The sequence below is a fragment of the Planococcus citri genome, chromosome 5 (genome assembly GCF_950023065.1).
Source record: "Planococcus citri chromosome 5, ihPlaCitr1.1, whole genome shotgun sequence".
In the NCBI taxonomy this organism is placed as follows: Eukaryota; Metazoa; Arthropoda; class Insecta; order Hemiptera; family Pseudococcidae; genus Planococcus; species Planococcus citri.
In genome coordinates this window covers 40,588,529-40,605,164 of record NC_088681.1, presented here as the reverse complement: position 1 = coordinate 40,605,164, position 16,636 = coordinate 40,588,529, and the positions used below count along the sequence as shown (strand labels likewise).

General features: G+C 31.3%; 1 protein-coding gene across 1 annotated transcript in view; it reads left to right on the top strand.

Moving 5' to 3' along the window:
- TTLL5 (Tubulin tyrosine ligase-like 5) overlaps positions 1 to 16,636 on the top strand; it is a 60,019-nt gene that overhangs the window by 39,773 nt on the left and 3,610 nt on the right. The window contains exons 3-7 of the mRNA XM_065366113.1: positions 6,382 to 6,488; positions 9,890 to 10,103; positions 14,613 to 14,869; positions 15,022 to 15,221; positions 15,294 to 15,505. Of these exons, the coding sequence (XP_065222185.1) occupies positions 6,382 to 6,488; positions 9,890 to 10,103; positions 14,613 to 14,869; positions 15,022 to 15,221; positions 15,294 to 15,505 (990 nt within the window). The remainder of the gene's footprint in view (positions 1 to 6,381; positions 6,489 to 9,889; positions 10,104 to 14,612; positions 14,870 to 15,021; positions 15,222 to 15,293; positions 15,506 to 16,636) is intronic.

The window sequence follows — 16,636 nt, the reverse complement described above, 5'->3', positions numbered from 1 at the left end:
ACCATGTGTCTTGGACCTTGTGTCGTATGGTAATTATGATTAGTCGAGTCGAGTGTTTCGGAAATTAAATTACTTTATACGAAATAGCGTATAAATGATTTTTTTTATGGGGTGAAAATTTACAAAAAATGGGAATAGGTATTATCTTTAAACTTCGTTGTCAACTGAATTAGGTACCTACCTAATAATTAATGTCGAGTTGACGAAAATCTAAGATAGGGTCGGAAATTTACCATTGTTGGCATAATGTTGCCTAACTCGTTTTACAAAGAGTAATTTGGCACATTCTCGAATTTCAAGATTGCAACTTGCAAGACGTTTAATTGCTGGAAAATGTCTCAAGATTCCGAGGTATTTTTTGTTTGAAAAATTTCCAAAGATTATGTGAAAAAATAAAAAGTAAGTACATGATTTTTTTGGGTTGGGGGTCTCAAACTTTACTTACCCTAAATGCATTCACCATTAAAAATAGTAACATATTATGTTTCAGGCTTTTAGATGAAAAAAGACTTGTGTTCAATTTTAAACAAAAAATACTTTTAGGTATTATTTTTTTAAAAAAAAACTTTCATCAATTTTGGAAAAAGCGTTCAAATTTTTGAGAATAGAAAAGTTTTGAAGTTTACAAAATTGCTTATTTTAAAATTTTATTTCTGGAAAAATTTTGAAAAAAAATCTAGGATGCTTGACAGGTCACGCAAGTCATGCCAAAATTCATGCATTTGTCAACAAATTTCAGGAAAAAAAAAATCAAAAAATCTGACACTTAATCTCAATAAATCAATTTGTCTAAAAGTTGTCATTTTCCACTCAAATTATACACATAATTTTTCACTGAAATGGAAACTTTTCATTTTTTTTTACTATTAAAAATGATCATATTTTGTTCACTGAGAACTGTCTTTTTTTCACACAAAGTTAAGTAGTGGTCATTATTATCACAAAAAATTGTCATTTTTTTTTTCTAGAAATTGATATTTTTTCATGTTTTTCCTCTGAATTGGGAATGTTTCATTTTTTTTTATCACTAGGAAATGGTCACATTTTCTCTCCTCTCTCCCCCCCAAAAAAAACAAGAAATTTTTTGCTAACAATAAATATTTTTTCCTTCTGAAATGGCCACATTTTTTTACCAATGGTTTTTGTCATCTAAAATTGTCACTTTTTTTACTGAAAATTTTAATTTTTTCTAAAAATTGCAACATTTTTAGATGTTTTTACTAAAAGTTTCCATTTTCCGCTAAAAATATAATTTTTTCCGCTGAAATCAGAAATTTTCTCAATTTTTCTACTGAAAATGACTACATTTTGTTCACCTAGAATCGTCACCTTTTCACTGGAAAGTTGTGGTCATTTTTATTTGAAATTTCCTTCTTCTTCTTTCAGATAGAAATCTCATCACAAAATCTTTTTGTTTTTGAAATTTAAAAAACAGAAAAGTTTGATGCCATTCCAATGAGTATAGGTAATGACTATAATCTCAACGAGCTCAACGAACCCTACCCTCATGACTCCAACGAGCTCCAATCATTCCAACTCCTCCCAGTGACTCTAATGGCTTTCATCAAGCCCAGCAATCACAAAAAACTATTTTAACGACTCTGAACTTAAATTTACTACAACGACTCCAACGCCTCTCAAGTCTCATTCACTCTAGTGACCTCAACAAGCGCTACAGACTCCATAAATATCAACAAACCTAACGACTCTAATGATTCTGATGATTCCTACTACCCCAAAAAACTCCAACGACTTCAACAAAAGCCCCTTTAGTCACTAGCAAGTGGAATCAGGGGTTCCCAAAATGGCGCACTTCCATTAAAAATATAAAATATGGGAAAAATTGACGAATTTGGTCTAAATTAAGATTGAAGGTGTAGCTCGGTGTCTTTGGTGATATTTTGCAAGGAAAAAAAAAATGTCGACCAAAATTAGTCGCTTGAGGCGGAAAAACACGTTTTGAAATGATTTTATGCCCATAGTGCAGCGGCCACTACACGAAAAATTCTGAAAAAATTAGGAAATTACCAGTGATAGAAAATATTCTGAAAAATGTAAAAACATATTTTTTTTGATATTTTCCCGAGTTTGTACTTTTTTTTGGACTCCCTTCCACACTGATTTGAAGATTTCAAAGTGGATTTTAGGGTCGTTGGTATAGTCAAAAAAATTTGAAAAAATTCTAGGTCATTACCGTCTGGTACATATCTTCACTTACATACCAAGTTTCGAATCAATCGGTTAAAATCGTGGGAAATCGTGTTGGGGAGGGGGGGGGGGTACCACGCTCCTGGGTGCAGATTAAAATCGCTTATGTGCTCAAAAATCATCATTTGGTAGTACTAAACGAGAATAAATAGTATAAACACCAAAATCCCAGAAAAAGGCAGATTTACCCTACTCAGTCTGTACTGTACTGTACTTATATAGTCTTGAAAATTGCAAATTTCTTGGTATCTTGGCAAATGCATTTACATATTTGATTTTCAATATCTTTCAAAAATTACTTCTACTTCCAAGATGGACGTTTTGTTTTTTAAATTTTATTTTTCCAGCAAAAACATATGTTTTAATTTTTTATGCATCACCAGAGAAGATCAAAAAATTGCAGTCGTTTTTGAATGTAACTTTTCCTAAATTTTTTCTGGCGTTTGAAAAAATACTTGAATTTTCTGACATTTTGACAGTAGGTAGGTAGGTACATAGATATACAATATACATATGTACTAAAATTATTTTTTTTCTTTTCAATTTTAAGGAATCAAACATGATAAATCGTGTTCCCCTCCCCAGATTTCTTACATCCCAAAACAAAGTTCTGAAGAATGACCACATTCTTATAGGTTCAAGGTTGCAATATTGAATCATAAGTTCATAACGACCCCACACTTTCATTAACATTTAAAATTTCCCAAAAGTATGTACTTAATGCAGACATGTAATTAGTTAATGCAAGATTTTTTGAAAGTGCCAGGTGGCAACAGTGGTAAACAATTATTTGGGTACTCGAAAGTATATAATAAAGTACCTTTACTCGTACATTACGATTACGAATAAGTACCTAAATAAGCTCAGAACTGCAGAAGTATTAAACTACCTAGGTACATACTCGTACATTTATAGGGGAATTCCATGTTCGTGGTGAACGAATGTTGTTAAGATAGACGAGACGGAGAACGAAGGGTCTGTAAATAGGGAAAATTCGTAATTTGAGAATTTCAAATGATCAAGTTCTCACACAAATCCAGTACATTATAATTTATGTTTACATCGTCGACTAAGTACTCCGCAATCACAACATCGATCGAATAAATGAACAAAACTATGTATTCGACAACTAAACAATAGGCTACGTATAAATATAATTTCGAGTAAAATTTTCCTAATTGAGCTTCGTCATCGTCGCGAAAAACAAACCCAGGAAAATTATGAATGACTGTATGAACCGAAGAAGAAAAAAACCGAATTTGCAAAAGTACTCGTATTTACGATTACGACTAAATTAAGTATAGTATTGGGTTTTTGAAAGGTCATGTTTTATACTCGAAACAATATAAAATGTACAGTGGGTTATTTATGCACTCGAATAACGTCTAATTTTCTTACGGGTTCTTATTATTATTTTTCAAAAGTAGTAGTAAACACGATGAAAATATACTAGGAAGTTTATAAGCCTCTATTTATAGAAGCATTTTATTTTTATGTACATAATTTACCTAATAGAGTCCATGCGTGCAGTTTTTTTTCCTCATGTGTTGTGTGTATAATTTTCCGCGCGTAAAATTTCTTGCTAAGTATTTCATCAGTGGTATCAAAGTGTCTAGAAATGCATTTTATTTGTGTAATTTAACGTGTCGAATTATATTTTTATTTATACTATGTAATGCTTGAAATAAAAAAAAGAAACTATTGAAGATCAATAATAAAAGCATTAAACGTGTAAATGTTTTCGTATTGAGTGGCCTGTTTTTGAAATTGAAGGGTTTGGTGTTCTAGAAAATACATTTTGTACGTTTCTTATTTCATATTGGTGAGTTTAGGTTACCAATTATTTGAGTTTATTTATTACCTTGAGCTTTGAAAAGCGTAATTTAGATATGGAGATTTCGATTTGAAAAACTTAGAAGAGGTAAGGATGTAAGAAGGGGGAAAGTAATCACACTTTAGACATTTATGAGTAATACTGAACAATCCGTTGACTTTCAAGAAAATACCGTAGGAAAAAAACGAATATTACAGAATTTTTTCAGGTACATACTTATCAATTAAAATTTATTAAACTTCTTTTTTTTTTTGGTTGAAATTTCAAAGTTTTACGATTATTGGGACAGTGCATTATAATGTACATAATGTTTTTGTCCTTGAAATTAGTTACTCGTTGAATAATTTACAAAAAATATGCATAATTCTTTGCAATTTATTGTCAAATGTTTATTATTTGCCCTTATTTTCGTTAAAGTTCTCCGAAAAACAGAAACGAGAAGATACAAGTTCTAGTTGAATTAGTTTATGTTAATTAATTTATGCGAGTACAGGTCTTTTCCTGTAAAAAATTTCTGTTGTTTGATGAACAAAATAGTTTAAAATTTTATTATGAAAAATTACCGATTTTAATTAGGGAAATTCTCGGTTGCTGAGTCACTAATTTTGTTCAGTTTTTAGAACGCATCTAAAAAATTTCAACTGACTAGAAGAAAAATTGAGAGCTTTGAAGGGGTTTGAATTTCCAAAATTGTCCAAAAAATTACATGAATTGGTGAGGAAATCAAATGAACGGTTGTATCCCTGAAAAAAATTCATTTTTGCTCACATTTGAAGTACATACGAGTATATTCATATTTTATTCGAATGTGACTAGAAATGAGGTTTTTCAGTATAATGACTAGTCATTTGATTTTTTTGTCAGGTGATGCAATTTTTGGACCATTTTGGGGACTTTTTTTTTTGAAATTTACCCTTTTATTCTTTGGTTGAAAAATGAAGAAAATTGGTGTCTCCTTTGTTTTCACTTGATGAAACTTGAAGAATTTGAAATTTTTCTGCAATTCACCCCCCCCCTCACTCGCTCACCTCCTGCTGTTATTCATATGGAAAGTTCAAACTAGGAAAATATCTCAATTAAGTTTACGATGTTAATCTAGATGCTCAAAATCTAATTCCAAAACAAATTTTCTGCTGACTAAGAGTACATCGCTAGCCTACTAAGTACGAGGTTAATAACATTATGACTGCAATATAATGGGCAATAACACCACTTTTCCATTGTCTCACCAGGCTGACGTTGGCTTTAGAATTTTTTTTTTACAAAATTGACAACATTATCGAATTAAACGCTCCGTTATTTTTTTTTAGCAAAAGAATACCCGTAATGTGCGTATTTAATGTTTTCGAATCAGTTGAAAAACATTCGCATTGTGCATTGTCAGAAAATAAAATGTATCCATTTAGTTGAGGAAATGAAATTCGCCAAACATTTTCGTAATATTTATACTCGTACACTCCACAAGTATGTTAACGATGTATCTCTTTACTATTCGTGTAAACATTACACAAGTATAATAAAAACAGTGGTTACCCTTCTAGAATGTGAGAAATTTTTCGAATAAATTTTCTCGCGATGAGAAAAAAATGTCAGAAAAGTTTGGCTAAAATTTACGTGCAACTAAGTATTTAATAAATGTGGTAGTTAATTCGATCTATTAAAAATATCCCAATTTATCGGAATAACCTCTATAGGTGTTCTTTTTCGTTAACGTTGTGTGAAAAATGCGTAAGTTATAACGTTATAATTATGAGTTATTCGAAAACATGTTTTCGATTCCTATTCCATGTACTTATACGCCAATTTGTTTCCAAATATTTTAGAAAAAAAATTGATAACGACACGTGGGTCTTTTCAACTACATTACAATGTACAACGTGACTTGAAAATTGGAAACAAAATTGCCAATTTAACGTATTTGAAATTTCATTGAACCGGTACCTACCTATCTAATTACAATAATATATTATTAATCACGAATGAAACTGAAAACTCGTCCTTGCCAATGATCTGAACCGAAATACATGTTACGGTAATGCAAATAACTGTATCAAATCTTGACCGTTTATTTTTGTATATCGATGCATCGTTCGATATTTTGAATGAAATTCACCAATAGAACTTCTTATTTTGTTCACGTGCTAAAAATAAATCATCGGTCGAATTGCCACTTGCCAGAATTTAGCTTAATTTGAGGTGAATCTGTAAACTTTGATTTTTGATTACGACCATATTATTACCATTTTGTAGTTATGATTATCAATTTATCATTAAAATGCATGTTACCAAATTTCAAACGAGATTAATATCGTGTTTTTTTTTTGTTATCTGTGTTGTAGGTGAACGTGGACACCGTTGATTTCAATTTATTATGGACTGGTTCTCACGTAAAACCTCAAATTTTAAGAAGTCTATTGCCGCATCAAAGACTGAATCATTTTCCCAGGTAGAGTGCCATTCGATTTTCTGATATTTTAACTACAGTCAAGTATGTACAATGTACATAGATGGGATGATTTAATGCATAAAAATGCCCATTCTCTTACTTCTGACCAGAAAATAGAAATCATTTCAAAATGTTCAAGTTTTCAGTTTTTTCAAGTCATTTTTTTGAAAAATTTCAAGGCACTTTTTCAGTTTTACGAACTTTTTTACTTACCTTAGGAAGGAAGCTATCTTCTTTATTTCTTTCTTCATTCAGTTGAAGTTGAATTGAAATGGACGCAGGCTGTAATTATGAAGACTATGTACATTCTCAAGGTTATGAGAAAGATTTCAGAATTGTGGAAATCTGAGATTTGTGAAAATTCATTTTGAAATGCTTCAAATTTTTTTGTAAAAATATCGAAAAAAAAAAAAATCATCAACTCGTGTAAAATATTGAAAAATTTTCAAAAATTGAAAAATCTTGAATGAGATAGTCAGGAAAAAATACTTGATCGCATAATTTCAATGTTCAGAAAAAAGAATTTCAAATTTTGGCGGGGTTGTATTCAGTTTTTTTGTAGCTTTCGATTTTAGTTATTCTGATTCAAAGAGGTACTTATTCAATTTTTTTTTTAAATCCAAAAATTTTGACAACAAATTTTTTCAATTTTTTCTTTTGGTTTGCTCAAGCAGTAAATTTATTGCAATTTTATTTTATTTTTTAATCAAAAATATTCGTTTAATTAGGGAAGGTTTCCCGAAAATTATCTTAAATTTTGGTTGTTTTCATACTCGTATCTGAAAAATCTTGTTTAACGCCTTCCCTTTCTCTCTGGGAAATTCCTGCTACGCCAGTGAACGGTAAACGAATACGATTTGGGTGAATTATTTTTGACAAGTCGAAGGATTTTAACCAAATTCAGTAGAGATCTTCATTATTGAGTTGAAAATCACTCAGAAAGAATTTTAGCTCCAGAGGTGCAGTAGAAAGGAGATAGCAGTGCCTTATTTTTGAAAAAATTATGGTTTTTTTCAATTTACTATCTACTCAACCTGTTTTGGAAAAAAGTTGCCTGGTTCCAAAAGATAGTACTGATTTTAAAATTCTAGATCGATCTTGGCCATTGTAGTCAAAATCCAAGACCACTTTTAAAGGTCTACTGAGTGATTGAATATTTTTTGCAAATCGCTTATTATTGGTTAAATTTGTGTTTTGAAAATTTTTTCTTCTCATCAATTAAGCAAAAACATGAAAAAATTCTTCATTTTTCGGAAATATTTTGGAATGCAGTGGTGCCAATTTTTTGGTCATTATTGCCAATTTCAAAAATTCGCCAAAAACTTGTCAACTTTTTAAGAATTTACAAATTTTCAACCGCTCAATAGAATCCTAAGAGTGGTCTTGGATTTTGATGGCAATAGCCTAGGTCGACGTAGAATCTCAAATACTGTCTTTTGAAACTACCCAACTGGGCCATTTTTCCAAAAACATGTTATATCTGTTGGGATTAAGTACAGCGAAAAAAACATGGATTTTTTCGTAAATTCCCTCTCTTTGGCGTTCCATATCTCTCTTCCAGGGGCATCTCCGGAGCTGAAATTTTTTTTGAGTGAATTTCAACTCAAAATGAAGGTTCCACTATCATTTTTTTTTCGCTTGGAAATTTTTAGAAAATTACAAAAGCTTTAATTTTTGCAGTAAAATGTTCCGAATTTGAACTTTCTCCATCTCCACCCTCCAAAGTCAGCCCATCGAATAGATCGCTTATCGCTATCATTTTCAAACCGATTTAGAGCCTCCAGTAAAAGTTGTTCTCCAACACCTGCTCTAATCGATTCAGAACGTCGAACTTACCCTATGGCAAGATTATATTTTCAGCTGCCGAAGTCGTTTACAACGCCTTCTGGAGCGATTTGAAATTATCACTGAAGAGAAGTCAACTTTTGTTGGATGATCTAGATCGGTTTGAAAATAGTGGCAATCGATTTTGGAGTTTGACTTGTATGTCTATTGTCTAAGCCAATTTTCAGATTTTCGTATTTAGATATACATTATTTACTTTTGTTTACTTATCTTATGTAGTTGTAGAAAATTATACCAACTATTCAAAAATTCGCTAAAAATCAAAAAATCTAGTTTGACTTTCCAAATTTCGTTCTGTGATCTGGGTGACATAATATTATGCTCTTTCAGTTGGCCAAATTTCAGCTCAATCCAAGTTGAAGGTTCGTAGAGGTTCCTTTTATGAGAAAAGGGCCACTCGAACTGACATGCTTCGACTTCAACAAAACCAAGCTAGAATGAAAGAATAAATAGGTCCCAAAACCTCATAATAAAAGTTTAAAGTACTTACTGATGTTTATTTTTAATTTTTTGCAAATTTTTAAACATTTTAAAAATTTTAAAAATTTGTCACCTTGCTATGGCAAATATTTGGGTTTTTCTTAATTTTTTTTTCGAACGAAATTAATCTGTACGAATCATTTCTGGTCCTTCAAAAGTAATTTGAAATTTCTGTAGAAAACTAAAAACTTTGCTACAGGCTGCAGAATTTCTCAAGTGTTTGTTTTTGGCGGGGGGAGGGTTGATTAAATGAAATGTCATAATTTCAGAAAAAAATTGAATTACTGATGTATCGTTCGTTATGTTTTTGAAAGCACTAGGTTTGTTGTTTTTTTACACGGATTTTGGCAGATTTAAAATCCACGAGAATGTGCTGGGATAGTAGCTTTTGAAAATGTATTTTGGATTTTACTTCTGATGTTTTGAAAGTTTGTGGTGGGGATCTAAAAAGTGTTTAAAAAAGAGATTCAAAAAACGTCCAAAAACAAGATTTTCGAGAATCCGTGTAAAAAAAACATACTTACTTAATGTGAATCTTACCTCAATTTAAGCCTCTAAGCATCTGTTTCAGGGTTCACTTTTGATTGGTAAATGTCATTTTTCGACTTTTCTAGCTAATTCTTTGTGTTTAAAGAAGTGTAATTCTGATTTTGAATTTTTATTTCCAAAAAGCTTTTCAATAAGTCTTTATTATTTTGTCAGTCTGATATTCGGCGTGATTTACAAATTCATGTTCGCGTGCTTTTGTATACTTTAAAACAAGATTCTTTCTACTGACAATCCCACCTTCAACTGTGAGCTGGGTAGGTGTGTACACTGTGTACCTACATGTTTTTTGATATTTTATTACATAAGGTGTCGTACGCCAAAAAAACTGTAAAGAAGCTGGTTTCAAGTTGATATTCTTTTTCAGAGTTTCTAATTAAATTGCATTTTCCCTTCAAATTCAGTGCTCACTACATTCTTTTGCGTCTTGTTTCTGGCGCATACCTGTACCTGAAATGCATTAATTAAAATTCAAAATTTCTTAGCCATTACTTCTGTATTTTTACAAGTTTTTTTTTTTACGATTACAGATCGTACGAATTAACTCGCAAGGACAGATTATACAAGAATATCGAACAAATGCAGCATGCGAGGGGTTTGAAGCATTTTGATTTTGTACCACAAACGTTCGTGCTTCCAACCGAATTTAACGAATTGGTTACCTCGCATTATCGCCACAGAGGCGCGTGGATAGTGAAACCCATCGCTTCGTCTAGAGGACGCGGTATCTACATCGTGAATTCGGTAATTAAGTATATAAAATTTTATAAAGTACTCTTGTAATTTGTCTTGTATGTACTCGTAAAACGACGTGATTCGGCGTCTGCATAATATACGTTATGGGTCATTCCAATCCGACGTATGATATCCAGTAATTTCACTCTTTCCTCACCTGTACCGTATCATAATGTACTCGTAGATAACCATAATACCATAAATACCACGTTTCACCTTCAAAAAGAATACAAATTGCGAAAAATTTTTCTCCGTCGAGACGAATTTTTTTTGGCCATAAACACTCGATATCTACGTACGTCTGCGATGCAGATAATTACGCTACAATGACGCGAAAAATGGGTTGTGTTTTCTCAGAATATAATACGTAGGTATTCAAAAGGTGCAGAAAATCGTTGAACCTTAACTAGCATTTTTCTTTTATCTAAGTATACGAAACGTATATGAATCGACGAACGATGAAATCTTAATTACCTATACGTATGTAGCTACTTAACTAGGTACCTACTCGGTCGGTATAAACAATTTTTTTAAATTTTATAATCGCCATAATTAATAAATCATAAATTGATGACTCGAATTACATTTATGCTTTAAAGCCATCTAACTTTTGCAGTTTAAACAATTCCAAGTTATGATCTCACTGTTTGCTAATGTAATTTAAAAATCGATGTTAATTTTTACAGCGTGACAGTGACACTTCAATTTATGAATTTTTAAACCGAAATTTATTACCAGAAATGAAAAATTCTCTCGCGGAATCGATTCGTTCGTTGTGATCTACAGAACGTGGTAGAATTACTAATGCAGCAGTCTTTATGTACTGCTTGGCCCCCATGAGCGTTCTGTTGAATAATATTAGCGATGTTTATGGAGTGATAAATGCCCACAGATATTTTTAAAATTTCAATTTTCGATCGTTCCAAATTCTAATTTTTTTTTTAAATGCGCAGTACGAGTACCTAGAGTTGGTTAAAATCGACGTGTTCGTATATCCTTGAAAAACCCCCAAAAAATAAATCTTCGGATTACAAAATTAATTTGGAATCTTCGATGCAACTTCTATACTAATAATCCTTTAATTTTATTCGACGTCTGAAAAAAAATTTAGGTAGTTACCAAAAATATCCTAATTAATTCCAGCGCAGCGAAATATGGTTTAATATTTATTTCTAAAAAAAAAACTTGATGTCTGAAAGATGTCGATTTTCTCGTGTTTAAGAAACAACTTATCATTTTGAAACTTTTACAAAACGTGTTCGATAATCTTTTCAATATACAGTATGATGGCTGCTTTCGCTGTTTCATTTCGGTGGAAAGAGTACGTGTTGTAAGACGAAGAAAGGGCGGGGAGGGTTTTAATGACTACCACTTTTTTGTTAAGATACCGCTTCGGAATTTCGATAATTTGATTGAGAACATAAATTATATATCTAAATATGAGATGAAAAGATTGAAAAACACAAAAATGTTTTAGTAAAAATTGATTATTAAAATTTTTTGAAAATAAATAAAATAAATAAGAAAGTTTATAGTTTTTTACTTATGACTAAAATACAAATGAATAGATGAGTGTATTTAAACTAGGTATTTAAAACGTTTTTCAAAAATGCACACAAAGTTAAAATGATTGTGCAGTCTGAATTTTTAATGTTTTTTCTTTGATTTCGTCCATTTTCCCAGTGGATTGTTGAAAGTAATTGTAGGGCTTTGTACTCGGTTGCTTTTCAAGTAACTAGGAACCTAAAGTTACTTTTTTTTTTAAATCTCAAAAATATAATTTTTTCAAATCATGATCCTGCTATTGAAGAAGAAAAAATTGAAAAAAAAGGTGTGAATAATGTAAACAAATAAAAATTATTGTTACAATATGGTGTATTAAAAAAAAAACTTTTTTGCAAAATATTTCAAATAGTCTCTCACTCATTTTCCAAATATTGCCCAAATGTCTCGCTTTTTCGACGAAAATTGTCAAAACTTGTTTTTGCTAAAAGTTGCCAAAATGTTTCGCTTTTTCTCCAAAAAGATACAAAAAAGTCTCATTTTTTCGTTGCCAAAAAGTCCTGCTTTTTGTTTATATTTGTATTGTTAAAGTCTCGATTTTTTGCTAAAATTGTCAAGTTTCGCTTCGTGCCAAAAGTAGCAAAAAGAATCTCGTTTTGTAAAAAATGCCAAAAAGTCTCGCATCTTGCCAAAAATTGCTGAAAATTGTCGTTTTTTTGCACAAAATTCCAAGAATTACCCGAAAGTTGTGTTTTTTTGGTCAAACATTGTCAAAAAGTCCTTTCTTTTTCTGAAAATTGTCCAAAGTCTCGATTGAGCTTCATTATAAGATTTTAATCGTGTGTTTTTTTTACATTACATTAAGTAAATTGAAAATTTTTTGCTTTTTTAAACACTAAAGTTACTCTTTTCGGAAAACATTGAGAACGAGCTGTCAGCACTGTACCTAATTATTGTTTTGTTTGTTTTCTTGTTGTAAAATTGAGTGTTTTTTTGGGAGGGGAGATTCAATCTTCGACGTGAGAAAAATTTGAATTTTTTTCTTTGATTTTTTTATTGCATTGATTGTGAAAAAAAATAACTCTTTATGTTGATTTCATTTTTTTTTCAATCAAGTTTCCTGTTTTAGCGATCAGAAAACAATCTAAAACTTGGAACTATTTTGTATTTGCTTCATTTTGCTGATCAATAATTTATTAGACTTGATTTTTTTCATCTTATCATAAAAATCAAATTTTTTCAAAATTATAGAATTTTTTTTTAAAGGAAGGGAATCAAATTAATTTGACAATTTCTCAAATTTTTTTGGGAAAGTTCCGCAGTTTAGTTTAGAAATTTTTCCTCTACCTAAAAAACAAAATTGTCATCTGTCGAAGTTCATGTTTAGATTTTCGTGGAGATTCTCGAAATTTTGGCTTTTTTATAAGTAAGAATGCTGTTATGTGATTTCGTTTCCTTTTTGATATGGCACTTCTCGTCTATTGACAGAAACCATTTTTCACATTTTTGAGCCATTTGCCAAAAAAAAGTCTCTGGCAGAGTTCAACTTTTTTTTGGAAATTTTTCATCTACAAAATTCGTTGAAAATTCATTTTTTCACCAAATTATACTGTTCTCGTGGTAAAAAAAAATCGGATTCAGTGTTGAGGAATTTGTGAAAAAGCTCATTTTGGTAAAATAGTTACGATTTTAGAGGGAGAGGGTTTGAAAAATGTTTCCTATTCCCAAATGTTGAAAATGAATTGGGAGGAGATAAATTTTGAAAATACTCCCCAATTTATAGTGCATTTTTGAAAAGGGGGGGGGGAGATAGAAGGGTATTGTTCACGTCTTCTAAGAATTTTCAAAAGGTCTTTCAAAAAATTTCTGTCTTTTTATTTGAAGGTCTTACACAAGTCGACATGTTTTAGAACAAAAATTTGACATGAAATAATATTATCTCATTCAACTTTTTTCAAATTATATTCAGAATGTTTCTGATCAAAGATGTTACTCTAAGATAGTTTGTACCTTCGATTTCACCCCCCCCCCCTCCTTCCTCAAATCACATTTTTTGGTACCTTCGATTTCCCCCCCCCCCCTTCCTCAAATCACATTTTATTTTTTTACTGGAATTTTCATAGGAAAAAGTTGACATGAAACATGCTGCATTTCTTGCGATTTAATTTTCAATCAATTTTCTAAAAATTGAATCCTCATGCAACCAACTTTAAATTCGAAATATTGGTGTCTGAAAGTTTGTAATTTGGAAAGCCACCTCAGATGTCCTTTGGATGACAATTCTTAATTTACCAAGTTGAAGTAATTCGGGGGAAGAATGCATCTTGTGTTGAGAAGAAAGAGAGTTCATGTATTGTGGAGCAATGGTGAAAATTCTGAGTCATTTACCACCCAACTGGTTGTAAGCTTCGTTTCCTCACATTTGTACAAAATTTTTCAACGTCGTTAAAGAAAAAGAACATTCTGCGATTTAAACACTAAAATCTGGGTCGAAGTATTCCAAGTATTATCTGTTTTTGTTTTCGATATAATAAATATTTTGAAAATCACCTAAAATTCCACCCATTATAAACTCGTATCTACCAAAATGTAGATTACACTGCGTAATCGGAATTTCAAGACGTCACTTTTCGAATTGGATATAATTTAAACGAAACGCGATAATTTAACGTAGGTACGTAAAGAGAAGCGGATATAATGGTGCTATTAAATCGCACATCAATGACATTACACAGACATCCTGCTGTTGCCATTATACCTACGCGCGACGCTCGTATAGTACGTAGCTTCTAATAATTTTCCAACAATTTGAAGTGAAAAAAATGGCCGAAAATTCGAGAAACTTTAATTCACGCTTTGGCTACTTAGTCGTAATTTTATATTAAACGATATTCTCCGCTATTGACGTAATAACCTTATTTGGTATAAAAACAATGAAGTAAAATTTTTTCTTCGTCGGTGATGTTTAAATTATTCGTTGTCATTGATAAATATGATGAATGGTTATTGTTTCAGGTAGAGGATATTCCTCTTCAGGAAACAGTTGTCGTTGCCAAATACATAGAAAATCCGCTGTTGGTTCGAGATTGTAAATGTGATTTACGTTTGTACGTTGTAGTAACATCGTATAATCCGCTTCTAGTTTATTTGTACGAAGAAGGTTTGGCTCGTTTTGCCACAGTCAAGTACGATCCGAAGGAGAAAAATTTATGGAATCCGTGTATGCATTTGTGTAACTATAGCATTAACAAACATCATTCGGATTACATTAAGTAAGCATAGCTTAAGATTCCCTCACGTCTTACTCTCCGCCTTCGTCGAATAATATTCGACATAAAACTACCTATATACGATGGGAACTCGATGCGCGCGAAGATGAGCAATTAATGAGTTCGCGGTTTTTTCTTTGTTGTAAAAAAAACAGGAGTTCGGATCCGGAAGCCGATGATGTTGGGCACAAGTGGTCATTAAGTGCGTTTTTGAAGCATTTAAAAATGGAAGGACACGATACCGGGTTACTGATGAGACGTATCGAGGATATGGTGGTTAAAGCGATCCTGGCTACGGCTCCTTCGATCGTTACTGCTTGCAGACTTTTTGTACCTCATCAAGAGAATTGTTTCGGTACGCAGAACCTGAGTTGTAGGAAATATTGATGTTGAAGTTTTAGTCAATTAATTGGATATCTTTGCGCAGAATTATACGGGTTCGATATTTTGGTCGATTCGGATTTGAAACCTTGGCTGCTGGAGGTGAATCTGTCGCCGTCCTTGGGATGTGGATCGCCGCTTGATACCAGACTGAAGTCGGCCATGCTGTCGGATCTGCTGACGTTGATCGGTATACCAGCTGTGGATCCTGTCACTAGACCTAAATCATCGAATTTTCAAAAACGGAATCTCTCGTTGGTATGTTGAAGGGTTTTCTAAGAGTTTAATTAGGTATATACGAAGCGTTTGTTTGCACCTGTCTTTAGTCATGATAATGTAAGTGAACGATTGGTAGTTGAAGGAATATGAATGAATGAAATTTATCTATACCTAAATTCAACACCTGATGGATCGTCGTCGAATTCTTAAAATTCTACCAACATTTTGCACTAGAAAAATCCTTGCTGAACAATCAAACTAAATTAAAATTGACTATTCTCGTTGAAATTGTTTAATAAATTATTAGAAATTATGAACTTTTTCCAGTTATGTTAGAAAATCAATTGAAAATGGAGAAATTCTTCCGGAAATACTCGGAAAAGATACCTACATTTAATGTTGACAAATTTAAAAAAAAATAGTCTGGTCCGTTCAGATTTTACGAAATTCTTTTGAAATCGTACAAAATACTACTAAAATTCGAAATATGAAACAGAATTTCCAAAATTGCAAAATGTTCCAACATTTTTTTGATGATTTCGTTTCAATTCGCAGATTTCTGTCAACATTTTACCAATAACTTGTTGAATAAGCAGCAAAATTGACCTAGAATGGTCAAAAAACCCAATCAAAATCAATAAATCAAGGCTAAATCATTTAAAACTGCATTAAGAATCTGGAAATTTTTTCAAAACGAGCTGCGTGTTAATCAAATTATTAAAAAAATCAAAAATTCAGAATCAATAAAAAATGGAAATTGAAAAAAATCTAAGGAAATTAAGTGTTATAAAACAACGAAAAAAGTAGAAAAATGCTATAAAATGAGTAAAATTGTAAAACTTTGAAAAATATCAAAATAATTATTGATGAACAATTGAACACCTCACAAAAAAACGAGGAATGAGAAAAAATAAAGCATGTTGTAAAAAGCAATGTAAATACAAATACAATGAAAAAATTGAAAAATTTAAACAATAAAAAAACGCGAAAAAAGGAAAAAAATAATTAATAAATTGGAAATGTGAAGAAAAATGAAATTTAATTGAAAAAAGAAAACCTAAATAGTTGAAATATTTTATTATTTAAATTCAGAATAAAATAGAAATTAGAATATTGAAATGAAAAAAATTGATGAATTTTCAAAAAATTGCTTAAGTCATATTTTGAAAC